Raw genomic sequence first — 22,375 nt, forward strand, 5'->3', positions numbered from 1 at the left:
CGGTTCACTTAGTTGAAACACCAAATAGTTTTGTTAAATTTTACATATTTTTCTTACTTTTGGCTCCACATACTCCAGTCACTTGTCACTCGTGACTGGAGCTTGAAGCCGCGTGTATATGTATCAGTTGTTCCGTATATGCCCGCTTTGTATTATTCCCCCTTTATTTATAGTTGTGTTATTAAATATTGAGTTGAAAGTTTATACATCTTCGTGTTATTGCAAGCGTGTGTGTCGAATTCGTGTACATTTCCAAACCTGGTCACCCCAATAATGGGTAAAGAACCCACAACACAAGGCAAGGTCTTTTGGTCCTCATTTGGCTACCATTATTAATTAACTGAAAACAAGCCTTGTGACAAATATCCAGAATACCTTAATCCTGTCAATGACAAAAAACACCCCACTACGTCGATGGCGGGGAATCGCATTTTACTGCCACTAGAGGGAGATAACGTATTGCAAAATAAAATTGAGTGTCCTTTTTTTTTATACAGAACTTGTTCAGATGTATTAAATATCTCGCACTCAAAATATGTTGATGTGGCGACGGTTAAGCTTTCAAAAATACTATAATTACGTCTTTTTTCAGAACATTCAATCAGACTACAAATTTTGATTATGTTTTGTTGAGACTTCCATTGATCACTTTTTATGTACGTCCATTTTGTGCTCTCTGGGCTTGACCGTATTGTATTCGGCCATTGCCGGCTGTTATACATATTATGTATGTGTCTGTTTGCGCATGCTCAAAGTTCTTTAAGCCAGAGAAAAACAAGTTTTGCATATTTGTTTTTTGCGATTTTGCAGCTTGGTAAAGTGCGCCAAATACGGTGGAATAGGGGAAGTGTTTGTTTTATTTTTCAGACCATGTTTTGTCGATTTAAAAACAACCTTTAATGCATGTATTGAAATATCTAATGTTAAATGTTGAACGTTAAATATTGTTACCGTGCTATTAATTAATCTTAATATAAAAAAAAAATAAACCCAGTCACTACATAACTTTTAAACCTTTCCGAGTACGTGAAGAAGAACTTTACGGCTCAGCGGAAAAGAATTCATTTATTGCACTCATACTTGAAACGAATAATTGACACGTACTATAATTTGACATTGTGCCTAGACAAAAACAAAAAAAACATGTGCAAAATAGACAAAAGTTTTGCCAGATAATAGAAAACCACGTTCAGCAAGATAACAGATGTGGAAGGATGTCATGCTGATGATACCGCATGAGAGCGCTAACGCGTTATGTTAGTCTCACGTTATACGATATAATTTCTTAGTTAATTTAAGAAATGGCAACTAATTGACAAATATTAACATACCACAGACAGATACACTTTAGCCAGAAATCGCAACCTGTCACAGCCTTGAGTGGGTATTTTAAATTCATCATGCAGCAATTGAAGTAGCGTTCATAAACGCTCCGTCGGGAAAACAAGTATGCATGTGCGTGCGAAGAATCCTAAGACCACTGGAACAAAATAATGTTAAGTGGCGCCCTCTGTGATTTTGAATACATTTACGTCATTATTCAAAAGACACATCAATTTACAAAAAACATTTTAATCGTCGAACAATGTATTATAAGGATGCATACTACCGATGTCAGAATTGCGTGGCCGTTTAATATACGCGCTAGCTGTAGAAATACTCATGCACGTGTGTCAAGGGTGTGGCTTTATATCCATTGTTAGGCACGCTGTAAACCACGTCAAAAGTCAAAGACAGTATTTATAGATTGCGTATTACACGTGTGTCCTTGGACATACAGCGTGCATTTAATTTACACGATATCAGGTTCCCGGCAGTAGTTTGCTCGACTCTAAAAAAATTCAATTCATTAACGATTCAATCTTTTCACGCTCATTAAATAAATATACAAAATTATATTTGTATTTTAATGAGGAGACAGCAGCTTCTATCCATCAAATGTACGTTCGTGTTTCAATTATAAATCCATGCTTAACGAGTCAAAAATCAGCGTTCAACGTATTTGTGGTTTATTTTTTAATACAACGCCAAGGTTAACAGGAATTGTTAATCCCTAGTTGGTATTAAACCCGTTTCCAATTCACGAATAAATGATCCAATGCTCGGGTTTTACAAGCTAATGTCAGTTCTGAACTTTCCTTTGAACCCAATTTTATTAGTTTATGGAAATATACACACATGAATGTAAAATAATAATTAAATATGTCTCATTATGAAGAGATTGTTCTATTCAATAAAGATAATATTCTGATTTGCAAACAAGTTGCTTTTATTAAATTTATTTTTTTTTCGAAAGAATATTTGGAAACAATATTGAATAAAATAAATTGTCAAAATCTGAGTATTATATATAAAACACTATGAATAAAAAAAAAGAACCACTAAAAAACGGGAGCTTAGATTCTGCTCAAATGTCACACAAATACGTTATCGCGTATAATCATAGAAAATCGGGAATTTTTTAATAACAATAGTCGTTCTTCTTAGCTTTGTTGTGCAAGATGCTGGTCTTTATTTAACAACGTGCAATTTTTCACGGGAGCATGTATCATACACAAATCACTTAAAAAAACAAAAACATTACATTACAATACGAACATATATAATCACGCAACACGCGAGATTTGAATTCACGAATGCGACATTGCGCCGTGCACTACGTCACTATAGTCATTCCAAAAATACGGTTTTACATGTTTTACATTTTACGTGCTCTATCTATCTATACTTGTTTTCAGATTCTTTCAGTGTTTCTCAATTGGATTCCTAATACGTTGAAACATTTATAAATAACGATATCACCAGCCAGATAACAGGCCCTACTTTACATTTGTGGAGGGTACTTATACATTGAGTAAATCGTCATTTATGCGTTGTATGCAGTGTATTTATACCACAGTAAAAACACAGTATTTATTTCTATTCAAGGGCTGTATTATACACCGTTTCCTTTCTGCTAACTCAAGTAACATGAATAATACATTAGCTTTTATGATATCACACATATCCTCTTATCGGTGTACACACGGGTGTTGCTTTTCCCCATTAATCACTCGTTATCTCGACGCCAGATCCATAGCCATGCTTTTTTTTATATTAGAACATATTTAGATGTAAACACAGAATTAACGTAATATTTATACAAATACAAGTATTCTGTTAAACCGCTTCGATGCCGTGTTTTAAGATCCTTATTACCTGAACCTCAACAGGTCCCCTCTATGGTTTCTAATTCTTACAAGAACCAACTAGTGAAGAATCGAGATTGAAAAAAAAGAAACCCATTTTAGAAATACAAATACATCTTCAGTTCATTAAACACATAGTAGTATATCAATCATTTTCACCCCGTAGAATAATATGCCAACAAATCCATGACTGATAATAATAATAAATAAAGGTTGTCAGTTGTATCACAAATGAACAATAGCTCAATACACGCTGCCAAACAGTCTTTGGCACAAAATTGGCAGATATAAGTTATCAGGTGTTAGTGAAATAAAATCAATCGAAAATATGAATATAGTACCGACGCTGTGAACTTTCACTTTTGAAAAATCTTTCACAAAACTGCAGGACAAAATAAATTCATTTCACGTAAGTGCCGACGACTGCCATTTTTTCATGTATGTAATAGCGCTCTTAAACAAGAATGAGGCGACATCTCATAAATTGGTGGGCGATACTGATTTCGAAAAGTGTGGATAAATTACATTTTCATGTAATACTTACAGAAATCGTACATTTAATATCCAGAATACCTTAAACCTGTCAATGACAAAAAACACCCCACTACGTCGATGGCGGGGAATCGCATTTTACTGCCACTAGAGGGAGATCACATATTGCAAAATAAAATTGAGTGTCCTTTTTTTTATACAGAACTTGTTCAGATGTATTAAATATCTCGCACTCAAAATCTGTTGATGTGGCGACGGTTAAGCTTTCAAAAATACTATAATTACGTCTTTTTTCAGAACATTCAATCAGACTACAAATTTTGATTATGTTTTGTTGAGACTTCCATTGATCACTTTTTATGTACGTCCATTTTGTGCTCTCTGGGCTTGACCGTATTGTATTCGGCCATTGCCGGCTGTTATACATATTATGTATGTGTCTGTTTGCGCATGCTCAAAGTTCTTCTTTAAGCCAGAGAAAAACAAGTTTTGCATATTTGTTTTTTGCGATTTTGCATCTTGGTAAAGTGCGCCAAATACGGTGGAATAGGGGAAGTGTTTGTTTTCTTTTTCAGACCATGTTTTGTCGATTTAAAAACAACCTTTAATGCATGTATTGAAATAACTAATGTTAAATGTTGAACGTTAAATATTGTTACCGTGCTATTAATTAATCTTAATATAAAAAAAATAAACCCAGTCACTACATAACTTTTAAACCTTTCCGAGTACGTGAAGAAGAACTTTACGGCTCAGCGGAAAAGAATTCATTTATTGCACTCATACTTGAAACGAATAATTGACACGTACTATAATTTGACATTGTGCCTAGACAAAAACAAAAAAAAAAAACATGTGCAAAATAGACAAAAGTTTGCCAGATAATAGAAAACCACGTTCGGCAATATAACAGATGTGGAAGGATGTCATGCTGATGATACCGCACGAGGGCGCTAACGCGTTATGTTAGTCTCACGTTATACGATATAATTTCTTAGTTAATTTAAGAAATGGCAACTAATTGACAAATATTAACATACCACAGACAGATACACTTTAGCCAGAAATCGCAACCTGTCACAGCCTTGAGTGGGTAATTTAAATTCATCATGCAGCAATTGAAGTAGCGTTCATAAACGCTCCGTCGGGAAAACAAGTATGCATGTGCGTGCGAAGAATCCTAAGATCTCAAGACCACTGGAACAAAATAATGTTAAGTGGCGCCCTCTGTGGTAATTTAACACATTTGTAACTTCACGTTTGGCAATCGATATACGTAATCCAAACCACTATTCATCGATAATCAAAGAGATCAATATCGTTTCCTAATAGATTGTGCTGAATCATATTATGCAAAACTATTCACAGCATCCAGAATGCCCGCGTCAGTTCGACCCGGGTGTCGATCTCGTGGCTTTTGATATTATCGTTGTAAGACGAAGTACCCCTTGTTTTGGTGGAAAGATGAATGCGAATATTTAGGAAAGCTAACAATAATCCATGATTGAATGGATTTATGGCTGTCATAAATGAATTGTGTTTTTCCGGAGGAAATATCCTACGAAGTTTGTACGTACGAGGTTTGTACATTTGTTTTTGATCTTAATAAAAAAAAAGGATTGTGTTAAAATGTGCGAAACAAAATCAAAACAGTGCAAAGTCGTACCATATACACCAATAATCAATTGTGTATCAATATATTACGTAACGATTATCTTACCCTAGCTTATACTGCGAAATCGTGACACAGTTTTGTGACATCGCGACGGGAGATTTGCTTTTAAACTCCCCGTGACCTGACGATATTGACATTCATAATAGAACGAACTTAAATGGAAGTTCATTTCCTGCACGTGTTGAAAAAATCACTTAACTAAATGTGCAGTCTGTCGTTGATCGAATGCACGACTATATATACATTTGACCCCACGCTGTTTCCGTTAAGATTTAATGTGTGGTGACTTATTATTGTGGTTTGCCACAAACCACGCATATAAAGAAGAACTAGTATATAAGCGGTTAAACGGCGCACATTACTACACTAAATCCGTCGAGCAAACATCATTCATAAAGTGTAACAGTAGAAGTATGAGAAGTGGGATAAGGAAGTATCACAACATATACATAATGATCTCCGTTCTAATTTAAATCTGCTAACAGTTAATGCAATGTACTCACAAGACACGTGACTTGTATGTTATAAGATACTAGTGCCGTGTTGCAACATACTAGTATATTGATTGCGATGTTGTAACAGAATAAACAAAATAAGCGCCACCATTATCCAAACCTCAATCAACGACCCATAAATTGGCAATGTAGGTCACGCTCAGAAACAAATCTTTGTAAACCCAGAGTTAACGGGACCAGCACAATATAATAGTAACCTTAGGATTGTGTTTTCCAGAGTGTTCAAATAATAAAGGCTGACATTTTCGGACTAACGTTATGTAATTGCAACACAAGACAAAAGTATTAGATGGCTTACAAAAGAGGCTATAGTTAATTTGGAAAAATGATTTGCTTGAGCCATTGGTAAATTTATGGAATTGATTTTGCTGTGACAATGTATACATGTATGAACAATTATGTGAATATGATGTTGTGTGTTATAGAAAGTAGGTGATGTCCTAAGTTATTTGGTTATGTCATTTGAATCAAGAGGGGGGGGAATAAAGTACTTGATCGGAAAGAATGATTATATTTGTTCTTTGGCAGTGAATGGCAGATTTGTACTTGACTGTGACCCACCCACGACTCGATTGTAATTTGGCCAGTTGCTATTAGACATCACTAGCATGACTAGTTGAAAGACAACCATGTAATAATATTGTGAATAAAATAATTGTCTGTAATGAACAAGGAAATAAAACAGTTTTTATTTTTTTTATTTCACCAACAATAAACAACAAGTTTACAAAAAAAAATCGAGTAAGAAAGAATAAAGTAAAAAGTTTAACCAATAGAAGATACAGGTGATGGTTGAATTATCTCGCCTGGAAGAAAATTAAAAAAAACAAACAAGTAAGTGGTAAGAATTATATAATCGTAATGAATGATTTGAGTAAGGTGTTGCTTAGAGGAGTGTTCAACAGGAAGAAAATTGTTGAAATAGATAATGCTTTGGAAATGATTGGACTTCCATAATTAAATCTTGAGGCACATTGTAAATAACTGGTGAGTGGATGCTGAAAGCACTACCATGCATTCAAGCATCCTCTCATTGCAAATAAACACAGGTTATGCACATTTACATTATAATGAGGTAAATTAGTGTTGTCAACAGTGTCATGATTAAATCTGGTATGATGTGCATGAAACGACTCGTGGTGCAAAAGCACATAAGTGTTGACGGAAGACCCAAATGATAGGTATCACCACCGACAACCAATTTGGTAGTAGTCATATTGCTGAAAATACTATATCTTGTTGTTTGTGTGCAGCAACAATAAACTGTACAAAAACAGTAGTCAACTGTTTACAAAATTGCACAAGACAGTATTATAGACCCATATCATGCAAAGTTACAGGGTGTTGTACAAATATACCCTCCTTACTTTTAGGCTATTGTATGTTCATCCAACTGTCCATTCAGAATGAAGAGACAATAAAGTAGGTGCAAAGAGAATATATGGAATGTAATTGTACTTCATAGGAATATCATTGATGATATCAATCTCATAAGACTGATAGAACCCGTAAAAGTAATGAATTTATCGCATGGCAATGGTAATGTGTCATCTGACATATAACCGGAGTGAATTGACCATGTGCAAAGACAGCATTGTTGGTTTGCATAAGACAGCCCGCACACATGCTATAAGGAGTAAAATCCTGGTATCACCAAAGACAGGGCTGTAAATGAGTCAACATCAAACCAGAAACATAGAATGTAAATGCATGGACCTGTTTGTACAGAATCTCAGTTCATCTCTCATTATTTATGTGGATCATGTTAAAAAGATCTCAAACCATTATGAGGCCAATGAAAAACAAATTTGGTGTTTCCGGTATTAGGGTAAAAAATATTGGGTAGTTAGGCAGGGATTTTATTATTTTAGATTCATTTGTTCCCCCAATATGTTCAGTCTGTATTAAATACAATCATTTTAAACATTTTTTTTTACATGATGATATTAATATCAACTTTTGTTCATTTTAGAAAAAGGTAACTCATTTCTATAAAAAATAAAATTTGGCCTTAACAACAAATGACAACACATGTCATTGTTTAAGGTTGAGGTGAGTGGCATGAACTGTTTATCGGTGGCACCATTTCAAAAATGGCAGCTGGCGACAGCAAAATTTTCACTGATGTCCATGTGTATGTAGACACGAGCACATGGAATTGGTCCCTATCAGTTTCTGCCTAATAAATGACAGTTATGTACATTCCTGCTGTGGCCATTTACCTACAATAGCAACATCACAAGCATGATAAAAGCCCCCTGATGTACACATTGCAGCTCTTGCTGTTTCTTGCATGTGTCAAAAATCCGCCTAAATTACAAGAAATAGTAGTGGGCTAAACAATGGTCATGAAAAAGTAAGAATGAATACAGCCAGCCATGCCAATGTGTTGAATGAAATGCAATTTCTTGCATGACTTTTTGCTCAATATTATACAGTGTGTGGTGCCTATGCCGAATAATCAATGTGTGGTCACAAAAGATCATGAAGATTAATCATGATCACATACTTCATAGACACTATAACATTACATTAATGGGCAAAGACTATAAATCATATTCATGCCTACATCCGAGGTCATCATTTTGCCAATGCCATTCTTGCAATTTCATTATTGCAGGCTGCATAGACCAGACTATTAATGTACAAGTATGTACACACATCGGCCTTATTTTGGTTTTAGATGCTATTTTATTGAGATGCATCGTGACAACTGAGGCCGTGGAGGACCGGTAGGTTAGGTAATTCTTACTAGTCGCACCGTGCATGTGCACATCACACACATATGAGTTCACAGGCCATAGGCCTAGTAAATCGCTGTCATCATTTATATACGATGCAATATTTATTTTTGGTCATTAGTTTCTCTGATTCATGACATCATGTGCCAATACATCCTGAAAATCGGCTTTGCTAAGTAATGAGTCGCTTAGTTGAAAACACTGAATGATCATAGCATGGTGTGCAGAGTTTTAGAGGTAAAGCAATTTTTGAGAATATATTAAAATTTGTGGAAAAGGGCAACGGCTCTTACCTTTAGTACAATGTCTGCACGGCATCATAGGCTCGTTGGAAAAAATAATCTACGTCATCAAAAGATGCGTGTACTTGTACTGTAGACAATTTGCATGACGCTGCATTGCATGCGTAGAGTCGACGTCACGATTTTTGCGTATCAATTTTTCTCCGCTTTTTTCAACAAATAATTTCACTTGTTTCTACTGGGAAAACGTCGTCAATCTTATTTTATTAACCTGAACTTTGTCTTGACGGCGCAAATTATACCTAAATAAGCGTCTTTGGTTTATTTCTGGGACCCAAAATTGATTCTCGACTCAGTCCTAATTACACGTTTAGGAATGACTTGGTGATCCTAAATTGACCTCGCATGAAAATACTGCCGCCTACGGCGGGTCCCGGGATCATTGCGTCGAGCTAAAAGTGAAGCTCGCTTCAGAATATGCTAATTTGCGAGCGCAGATTGGTGTAGATTGTATAGAACAGATTGATAGAACATTGTGCCGCATGAATTATCTACAGTATTGAGCCTAACAATAATGAGTCTTCGAATTTAACTTAAAGCGGGGGTGTCGTCAACTGCGCGTGCGTCAGATGGCCATAGCGTGTCATTGTTTACAAACAAGCGTCTACCCATGAACCTTTGCGTTTTTAACGTGTGCTGTTATCGTCGCTTGGGACTCAATTCCCGCGCATGCACAACAACCCGAACAGCCACCGCCCTTTAAAATTGTCATGCGTCTAGTTTCTACATTTATCGAATCGTGTGCGATTAAATTAACAGATAGTTCAAATGTCGACGATGACGTCAAACATCTCTGTAATACATTTGATTAAGACAGATCACCACTCATCGATGTATCTTAAAGACTGTCAGGGGAAAGTCATATCAATTTAGAAACGGTCACAATGAGTTATACATTTGTCTCACGTTAATCGCATACGAACGTGTGACTGCGTATGGGGGACGACTATAATGAGGACGGAAAAACAAAGATGGCGTACGTATCTCAATTCTGCTGTCCCTCATTGGTATCAAATTCACGAATCGTACATTGAATCAATAGTTGATATACCAACAAAACCTGTTTTAGTAGTGATCGTTCAAACCATTCCTCACTCTGCCGTCAGTGTATGGAATTTTACAGACAAGGTTGAAACACGACTCGGAAATCACAATTGAACGTCCTGTCATATCGAAAGTCGCCATTCAGTCTGTTTGATTCATTATTGATTCTATACGCTTTGAAGCAATCAGTGCAAACTCAGCCTCCAGTGAAGTGACGTTCGTACTTCTATACTTTATTGCAAATCTCACGTTCATCGCAAAAAAATGTCTACTTGGAAATGTCTGCCTGGTAACCCCTATCGGTTGCAACGGGCATACACGTTCATACTGTAATTACACGGTCGATTACATTTAATACGCGCTGTACTCGACCCACTTTTTTCTTGGACCTTTCCGTGTAGCGTTCATTATAGTGTATTTGAATTTCATCTCAGTATTAAACATGAACTTACAGACTATTATTAACGGTAGTTTATTCTACGCCCGCGCCATATTTATCAATTACCATTCATTAGAACATATCATCACCCGATATTACAACGCTCAAATCCTAACTTGACAACGATAAAAAACAATTTTACTTGTAGACAGAATATTATTATAAAGATAACAAATCACACCATTCATTTCGCGAATGCGTATATATTAGTTGAGTGACAAGTTTGCGAACACGGCCAAGCGGGGGTGAACACGTTCAGTGTTTGCTAGCTAACATGTCTCATGACATTGAATAAAAATGGATATTACATAGCAGAAAGGCTATTAAATAAGATGCGCTTTTTCAATATTTATGATGTTCTTTATATGAAGCCGCCATCGAAACGTCGCATCCGGGTTTGCTCTGGCACGTCTTACGTCTTGCGCTGTGAGCGTTCTTTACACGCGCCCCGCCGATCTAGCCGAAAACGCTCTAAGCTGAGTGCCGTAGGGTACGTTCATGAAAAAATCAACATCGCGCGGACCTTTTTTTATCTGGCGCCAATTGACCGGAAGTGCGCAATTTCTCAATTTAAGCTCTTACAAAAAATTACCGAGTAGTTAAAGAGAGCACGGGTGCTAACACTGCGCTGCGCAACGACGCGCGCTGCCTGACGAATGTGGCAACTGCAGTGCGCTTCGTGACGCATGTGACAGTCTGTGTGACGACTGTGGCGTGCTACGTAACTACTGTGGCGCGCTGAATAAAAAGACTTTGTTTATCTTTATCATGACTATCACACGAATTCTGTCAACTAGGTGTATATACTAGATTAAAAAATAAGCGGACATCGTGACGAGAATATGTGTTTGACACACACAAGTGGTTTATTTTACAATACACCGAAAATGTTATCGTTCAGTTAACTTTACAAATGTTATCAGTTGGGGCTGCGTATGTTTTCATTTCACTATAATACGTCGAACCACGACGGAAACATTCATATCTGATGCGTTCACATTGTGAATTACAATGAATAGTTATACCGGAAATTAGGAAAATACTGGTAGATTATTGAACATAGCAGCAGAGATTCAATGCACCGATTAATCAGTTGAAGAAGAAATCCATCTAGATTCGAGTGCTGTATAATTCACAATAATATTGGAGATGACGACATGCTGCGGCACAACTTTAATATTTGCTTTGTATAAAATTAAGAATATGTTAAAGGTTTTCACGTGTAAAATTCACACTAATTATTTCATAGTAAATTGTTTTAAACCATATAAAAATATACATTTTATGAGAGCTTATAATTTGCACTAATTAAAAATCGATGTTACATGATCATAATAAATTGGATATGCCCCACATTTGCTTGAAAAATATAGAATAACATGATAACATAACAGTCATAGGGATTTTGCTTCAGTTTCCATTACTGTGTTTTTTTACATTCATGTAGCCTAATCAGTATGCTTAAATTCAACAATGGTCTCTGTGACTTTTGTGGTCATATATATATATATATAACTTCTACAATCTCCGAGAAAAGTGAAGGAATCTAATGAGTGTTTGCTGAGTATTACCTATTTGAATTGATCATTTTTATGTTTGAAAAACCTTTGTGTAAAACGCGCATGACTGGTAAACATCTAAAAAGATGTTCTAAAAGTATTTCATACTTGCAGACTGTGTGATGTATTAATGTTTATACATACAAATACATACAAATATGCAATTTTAGTTATCGTAACAATGTGCGTTGTTGACTGTGACTAGTATTTAAGTATGTTCCATTCAATATATGCACTTTCCAAAATTTGCTGTTATACGTTTTTTAAGAAGTGATATAGTATAAACATGGCGTAAACACATTTGATCACATACAGAACTATGATTGATTTGATTATAACAATATATATATATTTATATAACTTTCGCAACATTTTAAATTCTAGAGAATAGATCGGTAGCGTAAATGAATAAGTATTTTAAATACTCTGCGTGATAATTAAATATTCAAGTCGACATGATAGATGAACATATGTTTAGTCTTGCATGTATTGCCACAAATGTAGGGATAAGCGGAATACGTCGATATCATTTCAACTCTGATTCAGTATGTTGTAAAGCGTTGAACACAGGAGTGATAGAATAAGCAGCGTCAAACAAGATGTGTTAACATCACAGTAAATGCAGCGGCGTGACAAAGAAACCCGGGTACAGAAGCATGAGATTCCGACGCTTTTTAAAAGTAACGATCATCGATTATATCAATGACAACCTATAGTATGCCGTAAATTGAACTAATGTTAGAATTATATCGTTTTTTAACACCCCTTTTGATCTCGATTACTAACACAAGCTAAAAGGGGCTTTGTTAATAACGTGCACGACACAATGCTGTAATTGAAAAAGATGTCCATAATATACGTAATAATTGCATATTCATCGGGTATTACGCTTACGTCGTGTATCATTACTATAAACGTCATTTATTATTACAATACTTACAGTCGACGAGAACAATTTGAATACTACTACATCATTATTTAGTTTGAGATCTAATTATTTTAATAGGATTATGAGAACAAGATTCCAATTATAGACGTTATTGAAAATATAATTATGAAACAATCCGGCATATATAGCATGATATTTTGTTGTTAAATTCTATGATATCTAAAAAAAAAATTGATATGTATATGTACGATATTATATATTATTATTTATCAGTCAGCAATTAACGTCAGCCAGTCACATAGAATACAAGCTTGTCTAACATAAACTCCTACTTCGATCTGTTGATTTCCAATTGACGCTACCGTTATTCACGTGATTTCGCAGCCAGATTCATGGTGTACCAATTCGACACAACTGCGTGTTTAATAAATGAATTGGCATCGCATAATAGCTACAGAATGCAATGGAAATAACAAAATAACGAGTTTACGTCTTTATTGCATTTCTCTGTCATTCAATGTGTATAGGCATACCTGCATCAGGAAATACGCACCAACTGTCATTGTTCATTTCGGCGTGATTACAACTTAAAGTCTAAATCGCCTCTGTGTTCAGCGGCGACAGCCTCGCCGTGTTGTCCATTATATCACCTTGGCTGTATGATTGACGTGACTGTCGCTCTCTTTGTATATAAGTAATTTGTCGTATCCTGGAGATTCCAATCGCAACTGAACTGCCAAGTTCCATAAAACGCCGGAGTGCATTTAAATGAAGTCAGTTTCTCTGCTGTGTCAACGCACGCTACGGACTTTCTCATCCTCTTCAATTTAATTCCATCTCATTATTTGTCTGTCATTGTAAATTACCCGATTCGAAAAAGCTTTATTTTCGCGCGAGCGCCTCGGTAATCGTTAATAGGTGGCCGATAAATAAACGAGATTTACTAATTATTGTGTCGAATGCTTCCATACGGTCACCATTTCAGGGAATAATACAATGTCAATTCATTTTAACATTCAAGTGCAAATCAATAGAGACTTTCAGGCTACCGTACGTACAGTATCACACGTGCATGCCTGTAACTGAAGGTTAATTGGTTTATATCTTCCAATAACATCGTGTTAGCATATTTTGTATAATTATTCGGACAAAACATTACCCAACAGTTCGCCATATTACAGACTAATGCGCATAACTGTAGTTGGTAAGGGAATATAATTGTCTATTTATTGTTAATAATGTCTTGTTGATCAATAAATTGGTAACGAAACAATGAAATGACAGTTATATTATGTGGTAGGTGTCAAACTTAAAAAATAGAAATAGTTATCACGTTTGAGTTGAAAAGCGATACCGTGACAGCAAAAACACCACATACGAAGAATAATAAACCGTATTGGATTCCATTTCCAACCGCATTTTGGTAGGATTTCAGGGTAAAGTGGACCGAATCTCTACGTCATATCCTGTTTATATCTGAAATGTTATTATCAGTATTAATGTATCGTTCATCATTGAATTATAAAACGAGATTGAAGAAGACAAGTGTATTATTCATTATGAACAGTTTCCTCAAGCTATGTGTTTTTGGAGCTCATAACAAATACAGTTCGGGAAGGAGACAATATCATGGCTTCTCTATCATGATTGCGGAAATTAGTTGCGGTGAACAATTTCACAGCTAAAATATGTGTTCGTGATCGAGCTCTTGTTACCTAATCCGACTACGTTGATTACATATTCAAGGTGGCAATACGTCTGGCGGCAAACTGCGATGTATAACAAATTCGTTCTTCTCGAGCCGTGATATGAATTTGACATATACATTCCCGGATGTAAGATTTCAAAGACGCGTTTACAGAATTAATTATAGCAAACATTTCTAGCATTTTTTTTCATATTTTAACCTGATCTACTACGTGGTTCTTGTTTTCAGATTGTTTCTATGGCGAGAGCCTTGTTGGGTAATGATAAAACTGTTCTGAATTAATATGCACACCAGTCTTCCGAGGTACTTTTCAGTTCTGAAACGGCAGAAGTAATTAGTTGTTTCAGTTCGCATGCGCATGCGCATAACAGAGCTATTCACATGTGGATTGGGCATCCATGATTCGACGCATCAGTCGGGTCGTTGTGTCAGCGATTCGCTAAATGGAATGTAAATGCCGTGTAACCGTCGATGTTTTTTATTGGATTGGGAAGTTTGCATATTTGACGTAAAGTTGGAATAGAGCTTACATCACGGATCGTGTTGGCTGCAGTGAGTGTGTCGTCTAAGTGTGGTTTCCATTATATCTATTGAACGCATCGATGCCTGCAATGGGGCTTTTATCACACTGTTTCTCGTTATTACTCTGTTTAGTCTGTTTGTTAGTTAGCTTTATTGCGCATGCCGTTGCCGCTTCGTACGAAATACGAATCGGGGCAATGATTACAGAGCCGGGGCATTTTCACGTTTCCGATAATTTAAACATTGATCTCATGTACCCGTACGTAAAACCTATGATTGCACCGGGTATTGATATTGCGGTAGAAAAAGTGCGAAATGATCGTAATCTACTGACGGATGCCAATATATCCGTGGCCTACGTCGATTCCGAGTGTTCAAACCATGCCTCGATGATACGAGCTGTGGAACTCATGGGAAATATTAAGGGACTCGGTGTGGAGGCATTCTTTGGACCCGCTTGTGAATACGCCGCTGCGCCCGTTGCAAGATTCGCCTCACATTGGCAAATCCCGATATTAACAACGGGGGCGAAAGCCCAGACCTTCGGACACAAGACGCAAAAGGAATACGAAATGATCACGAGGGCTCACCCTCCTCACATCAAAATGGCAGAGGCGTTTGTGGAGGTGTTACAATATTTTAATTGGAAGCGAATAGCAGTATTACACCAAGACGACGGTACTCGTCCTTTCCGGGATTGTTGGTTTTTCAACGCTGCGCTCCTTGCAGCCATGACAGCTGCTGGAATCGAGTACCCAGACGAAAAACGTTACGAGACGTTCAGTGAATATTCCCCGACAGAAGCGGACCACGATTACTCAGAGCTGCTGAAAACGATGGTTATACCCCAGGCTAGAAGTAAGTTGATGCGTTGCAAATTAAATGAACCATGTATTGTTAATTCTGTTAAACCTCGGGTCTTACAATTTTTATTTTCAAATTCAGTCCACTGAAAAGCCATATTTAATATATATTTGACATATTTGCAGCTGATGTCATTTGCTCAAACCGTTGCTGCGTTTCGACGTGTTACTATAACACGCCTCTCGGTTACCGTTATTGTCATCGTAGAATTTCTTTGGCGGGGTCTATACGAATTATCAATAGTGTTACAATCGTAACGTATCCATGTGAACAAAAATGTCTGCGAGTTTCAGAGTTTGAATCAAATTCTATATATAGCCCAAAATGCACGTGAAAAGAAATTTCATACTAGTCTGGCGGCAGTTATTAAACTGATTCTTATTTCACATTGTCCGTGTTCTGACCGATTTTGTCGACTTAAATGTCTTCGTAGCAATTGAAGACTTTGACGGAGAAAAATCCATATTCCAACGACAATCATAGACACATCGATAACATATTTATGTTGGCGCCAAAAATGAATAAATCGAACAATATTTGAACAGACTGCCAGGAAGCTAATCCAGATTTGGTCACGATAATCTTAGTCACGTTCAACGTGAAACAATATTACTGTATAGTAGTATTTCATTGTTGATTGACGAGATATAATTGATTTCTCTGTTATCACATCGTTCGCTATCGATGCGACACGCGGTGTGACTGCCAGAAGTCTAAACACCAAAACGGGACATTCATGTACTATTTAGACGAGTTGTATCCCCACGTATACTGGGCATATACACGCAGACGTGTAAGATTCTATGCCATGCTTGACCAGGAACATTATTTGATGACTTTTAAAACTGTTTGTGAAATGCAAGGTAAATTGTAAAGAATATGCGGCGTTTAAAGACCGATGAGACAGGCACATTTTGTGATGACGCAACTATTGATGTCAATCTAATGCAGGAGGTGTTTATGAATGAATTGAATGAATGGTGCGCCTCTGTTGTCTTTGAAAAGTGTCTACGAATCAACGTTGCTACGTCAGTTTTTCGTCATTATGACTGATTTACATGTAAAATATAAAAACTCTTCTATTCCAAAGAACGTATGCGTATTGTATAACACCGCGATGTTTGTACGGTTTCACCTTCCATGGTTTCACTGAACCAATGCCTGCAGACTCTATCCCAACTTTAGCGAAAACACGATAATGATTGACCAAAAACACAATTATTTATATTTCTTCACATCGTCGCCTTGATTGGATCCTCGCTTAAAATGCCTAATCTCCGGAACGTTTCCACAAAACACTCGTCTATTCAGTTATGGACTCATTAAATGTTTTTTTTATTGACTTCGCGTTTAACAACAACATCGACGACAATTACTGTGATCATGGTTTTTTTTTCGATTATTACTACATTATATTTGCACAGGCTAAATAATAAAATAGTGCAACCTTTTACATAAAAAAAACCACATCAAATTGCTGCAAACATTTCTTTAAATGTCGCATTGACTATCACAGTGGTGGTCGTCATAATGGAACATTACAGTAGCACGCTCCCTATAATAGAATTGATTGTCAATTTCTGATGGAAAATTGTCTAGAAATTAATAAGATTCGAACATATTGGCGCCTGTATGTCTCGCAATGACCAATAGTTACTCGTTTTGTGTTAACGTGCCGTGTATGTCCATTGTTCGACTGGCGGTGTTATTGGCTTATACGCAACATGTGGTCTATGATGCATATTCATTCTATGTGAGATTAGACTTAACCGGGGGTGCCCTTTTCGAAGTCACATAAAAGGAAGATCGCACAACCAGATCAGAACATACTACACGACGCTCGATGATTGTAATAATTAAAGCGGGGGAGTCGTCGCCTGCGCATGCGTCAGATGGCCATAGCGTGTCATTGTTTACAAACAAGCGTCTACCCAAGAGCCTTTGCATTTTTAGCTTGTGTTGTTATCGTCGCTTGGGACTCAATTCCCGCACGTGCGCAGGTGACGGTCCCCCTGCTTTGATACAAGCTAGCGGATACTTTGTGACTACGCATTTTGCGCAGAACTAATTTCACATATTATATTACAGATTACGTGCAGGCAGGGCGAAGCGTGCATTGTTTTACACTTTCAATATTTTAAGCAAATATTGTCTATAAAGTGCATTCGCAAATATATATTGCTTAAATTAAACTTAAAGTTGAAAATAAAAACGACATCTTCTTCGCATTATGAACCCAGTGACCGTACATAGATATGCTAATTTAATGCTAATTATTTAACACGTGTACTTGTGTTTACCGTCTCCGAAGTAATGAGCAAAGTTGAATAGTGTGATACCGGAACCTACACAACAACTGCTTTTAATTAAGTTCCATTAGCACTACAAAAAGTGAACTATGCAATTAGCGCAGGGTTGAAATCAAAGTCACGACAGTTATAGTGCAGACATATATCCACACATTTCAAATACGCGATCCACCATTATGACAGTTTTTTTTATGTTGCCACATTAAAGCAATCGCCTAGATGCACCAAATTATTTAACTAACTGTGAAAAAATAAGGCAAATAATATTATCAATAATATGCCAGAAAATAATTTAATAATAACTCGATACAAGTGAAGAGTCGTTCCTCTATGAAACGTACATCAATGGCTTTCCGAAATATACACGCTTCATCGTCAACTAAAGTGGGAGTTGACAAATGGTCATTGGGGGGAAAAGGTCACGCGACAGGTGACGGTAATTGATTAAGAATGGGTGTTTTGTTGATAACTAGATACGGTGAATCAACAATGTGAAGCTTTTTATGGCATGTTATGGTTGTCATGACAGTTGTGTCGTGTTTTAGTTGCATTAATGTTGTCACTATGTTACCGTAAGCACTTACCCAAACGATTACGCTATAGCCTTTGGTGAATGGAAGTGTTCTATGTCGAGAAATGCGCCGTTAGCGATAATTGACCTAAGAACTTCATGAACTACATGTTTGATTAGATCATATGAACCTCGTCAAGTGGCCTTTGTATACCTTATTACTCGTTCGACGTATAACACAGGTATCTAATTCACATAGACAGCAAATACTCGAAGCGACAAGTCGGCTCACCACAATACAATTCACAAAATAATGTCTGTCCACAATACAAACCCTACTCAAACTCACTCGTGCTATACGCATATTTCAACGCCGCTGAAGGTAAGGTAAAGACACGTTATGCTTCATAGGAGCTACATAGAACCAATCGGTCAAATAAAATGCCATTCTGTACTTAACAGATTGGGGCCATAGGATCGCAACATATAATATACTTAAGTGACGCTAACTATATATTTTGACGTTATGTATATGACAATTTTATTATATGGAATTGATTATGCTAACAACTGCACTAGTCAGTCGACTCCACTGATAATGTAGCTATGGGCTCATAGCTCTTTTTGTGTCAGTCTTCAGTCTTTGTCATAGTATTTTAGTAATTTTCTGTTATATTCTGTGTCATTAAATTTGTTATTTTAGGACATTATGATTTTTATCGCTACAAAAGAGCTAGGTTTCCCCCGATAGACTTGCGTAACACACCCGTGCGACGTCAAATGACACCACAAATAAAAAGGGGATTATTTTCTCGTATCACACCATCAGGCTGACGCCAATTCATAATATGATATTAAACTCTCACCAAAACCAAAACCGTGACAAAAAAACATTAGTTTGATGTTCTTTTTCCCATGATTTAATGCTTCGGGCCACGTAACTCTGGTGGCAGCCATTTTCTTCAGGCCGAACGAGAACAATATGACGTCACTGGAAAAGATATTCCCGATAACTTGCTGTATACTCTGTAAAGCGAAAATGTCGTCTACTTCAGATGCTTGCGTATACTGCTCACAGATTTATGAGAGAATTGCACAAAATAGCGTTCTAGGCAATGTAGGATGCAGGGAAAATAGCAACAGTACATACCGAGAAGTCCATAGCAAAATACTAATAGAAGCAAACGACCATTTCGTGGCTTTCTATCTGTTCCACTTTCTGAGGGAAGTTCTAATACAGTGAAGTCATTTAGCAAAGTAATTGTGTCCTCGTTCGACCTCAATTAAATGACTGTCACCGGAGTTACGTACGGTTTAGCGAGCTAAATCACTAGAAAAACAGATCATTATTGTCACGGTTGTCGCGCTGATGAGTTTCTAATAATATTAATGTTTATTGAAAACTCATCAGCGCGAAAACCGATTGGTGATAGTTACGGTTGTGTGATAAATGGTGTAGTTTTATCGACTGTTATTTGCGTTGCCATGTGGACGTGTTACGCAAGTTTATGGGAAGAACCATAGTTAATGACACAAGATATATCAGAAATGACTACAATACCATCACAAAAATTGAAGACCAATTGTCAATCAATTGCTATGAACAGGAGCTTCGTGTTCAAGGAACTTGGTCTTACTTGACTTGACGTAGAGATACCAGACTCGACCCAAAGAAATAAACATCAGTTCTTTACAGATAGTCCAGCTTTATTCACCCATTTCTTTCCTCTTCTCCTTCTCTCTTACAAAAGGTTACAAACTTTCTATCTTAAATATCAAGTCTTTAAGGCGTGGCAGAGTAAACATGCGATCAGCCAATCGCTGCAGTCGTTGTCTAATTCCTGAAATAAATGTTTATAATTTCCACCCTAAATATGCAAGTTGCTGATTCTAAGCAATGATGCAACGGTGTGTTTACCGAATGTGCGAACGCGAAGTCGCTATCATAACACAATTGTCACGGGATATTAAAACACAATTTTGAATAACATTTTGTAAACAAAAAAGTATAAAACCAATAGCTTCGATTTTAGAGGATAAACGTCAGAAACCCAAGTTCATAGCGCCACCATGCGTTCCAAAATACACAACGACAGTGTTGAAACAGAATTCCTTCTAGCCGAGATGCGCTCTGTTTCTCACAGTCACTCGGCGTGCGCATCTATCCATCTATCTGTTCGAAGTTCGCGTACGTCATACTCAAAAAGCAATATGGCGGCCACATTTTGCTGCATGGATCTTTTGAATCGTGAATTCATCGCTTGGATTTTTTACATTACATGAATGCGGTAAAAGAACGCTTTCCAGTATATTTAAACAAATACGGAATGTTTTTTTCGATGTTTTCTGTTATTATTTCGATGTCGGTGCTGTTTTTTTTAACCTTACAATTCATCGAAATGTACAGTTTAGAAATCATTGTAGTAAAAATCAAACTTATTTATTTTACTTGTATTTGAATGTTCTCTGAGTACATGTGACATGGCATATAAATGATCATGTAGTCAGTGTATAAATAAATCTGTATAGGCAACGCAAAACAGCAGCATCGTGGGGTAACTGACAATACTGGCTATTTATGTGGAGATACGAGAACAATAATTATGAGAACCATGATGTCGGACTGTGATAATCTGTCTACTGACTATAAACTGTGAAAAATAATCTGTTTTCACGACAAATAGATTAATAAAATCACTGAACTTACGAATGAATTAGAAGTAGTAGAAGTCGTAAACCATGCTGTGTATTAGACTAGTACTCGTTTGTCTTGCGTGTAATATCCCTGAGTTGTATCTCCCCCAAGGCGTTCGTCATCATCCGGTGAAATATAAATAATCGTTGATTGTTTGATATCCAACTATTTGATTTCGTATAATGTAAGTGTCGTTTAGGTTTAGATCATACTAATTCTCCAGATATGAAGTGATTTTACTTCATTACAAACTTACCCGGGATGGAAATTTGCATTCCATACATCACATATCATAAGTAGTAATGCTTTCAACGCTGACAAACGGTAAATTTGGAATCTGTCTCATGACTACTAATTCATTGCATTTGCATTATTATTCATGTCGAGATCGATAACACGAACACCACAACATTCCAAAATGGAGTCATGTACATAACGAGATGCAGATGTTACCGAAATGTAATGGATAGAATCATTTATCAACGCGTGTGATTATTTTTTACACGTGGTAGTTAAATTAGGTCATAAACGGAGCAGCGTTGGGTGATGCAGTGTGGTATAATAGGAGAAGTCCGAAGGGTTACGTAATTTTAGGTAGCAAGATAGTTTTTATCGCATAGTTTCAGTATACATTTATTTTGGAGATATCTCAATTGTTAGATATTATATTACAATATGTTGACATCAGTTGATTTCCGGGTGATATCCTCGCGTCTACAGAAAGAAAGGAGTATAATCTACTATACAATAAGATGACAGAACAGCGACGACAACCAGGCGATAAATCATTTTTTTAAAGGAGCGGTACTACATTTTTACTAGACCAGTAGTCCAATAACATTTGTAAAATGAATGTTAGTAGTGAATGCTCCTCCTTAAAAGGGAACTGTGAATTTGCAAAATAAAATAAATTTAAATATCC

General features: G+C 36.6%; 1 protein-coding gene across 1 annotated transcript in view; it reads left to right on the top strand.

Annotated features, from left to right (window-relative positions):
- The window catches only part of LOC102801011 (uncharacterized), a 38,524-nt gene extending 18,932 nt beyond the window's left edge, over positions 1–19,592 (top strand). Inside the window, exons 2-3 of the mRNA XM_085495435.1 lie at positions 15,207–15,932; positions 19,462–19,592. Coding sequence (XP_085351561.1) covers positions 15,207–15,932; positions 19,462–19,592 — 857 coding nt within the window. The remainder of the gene's footprint in view (positions 1–15,206; positions 15,933–19,461) is intronic.
- The last annotated feature ends 2,783 nt before the right edge of the window (positions 19,593–22,375 follow it).

This window comes from Saccoglossus kowalevskii, chromosome 21, assembly GCF_978046115.1.
Source record: "Saccoglossus kowalevskii chromosome 21, keSacKowa6.1, whole genome shotgun sequence".
Taxonomy (NCBI): Eukaryota; Metazoa; Hemichordata; class Enteropneusta; family Harrimaniidae; genus Saccoglossus; species Saccoglossus kowalevskii.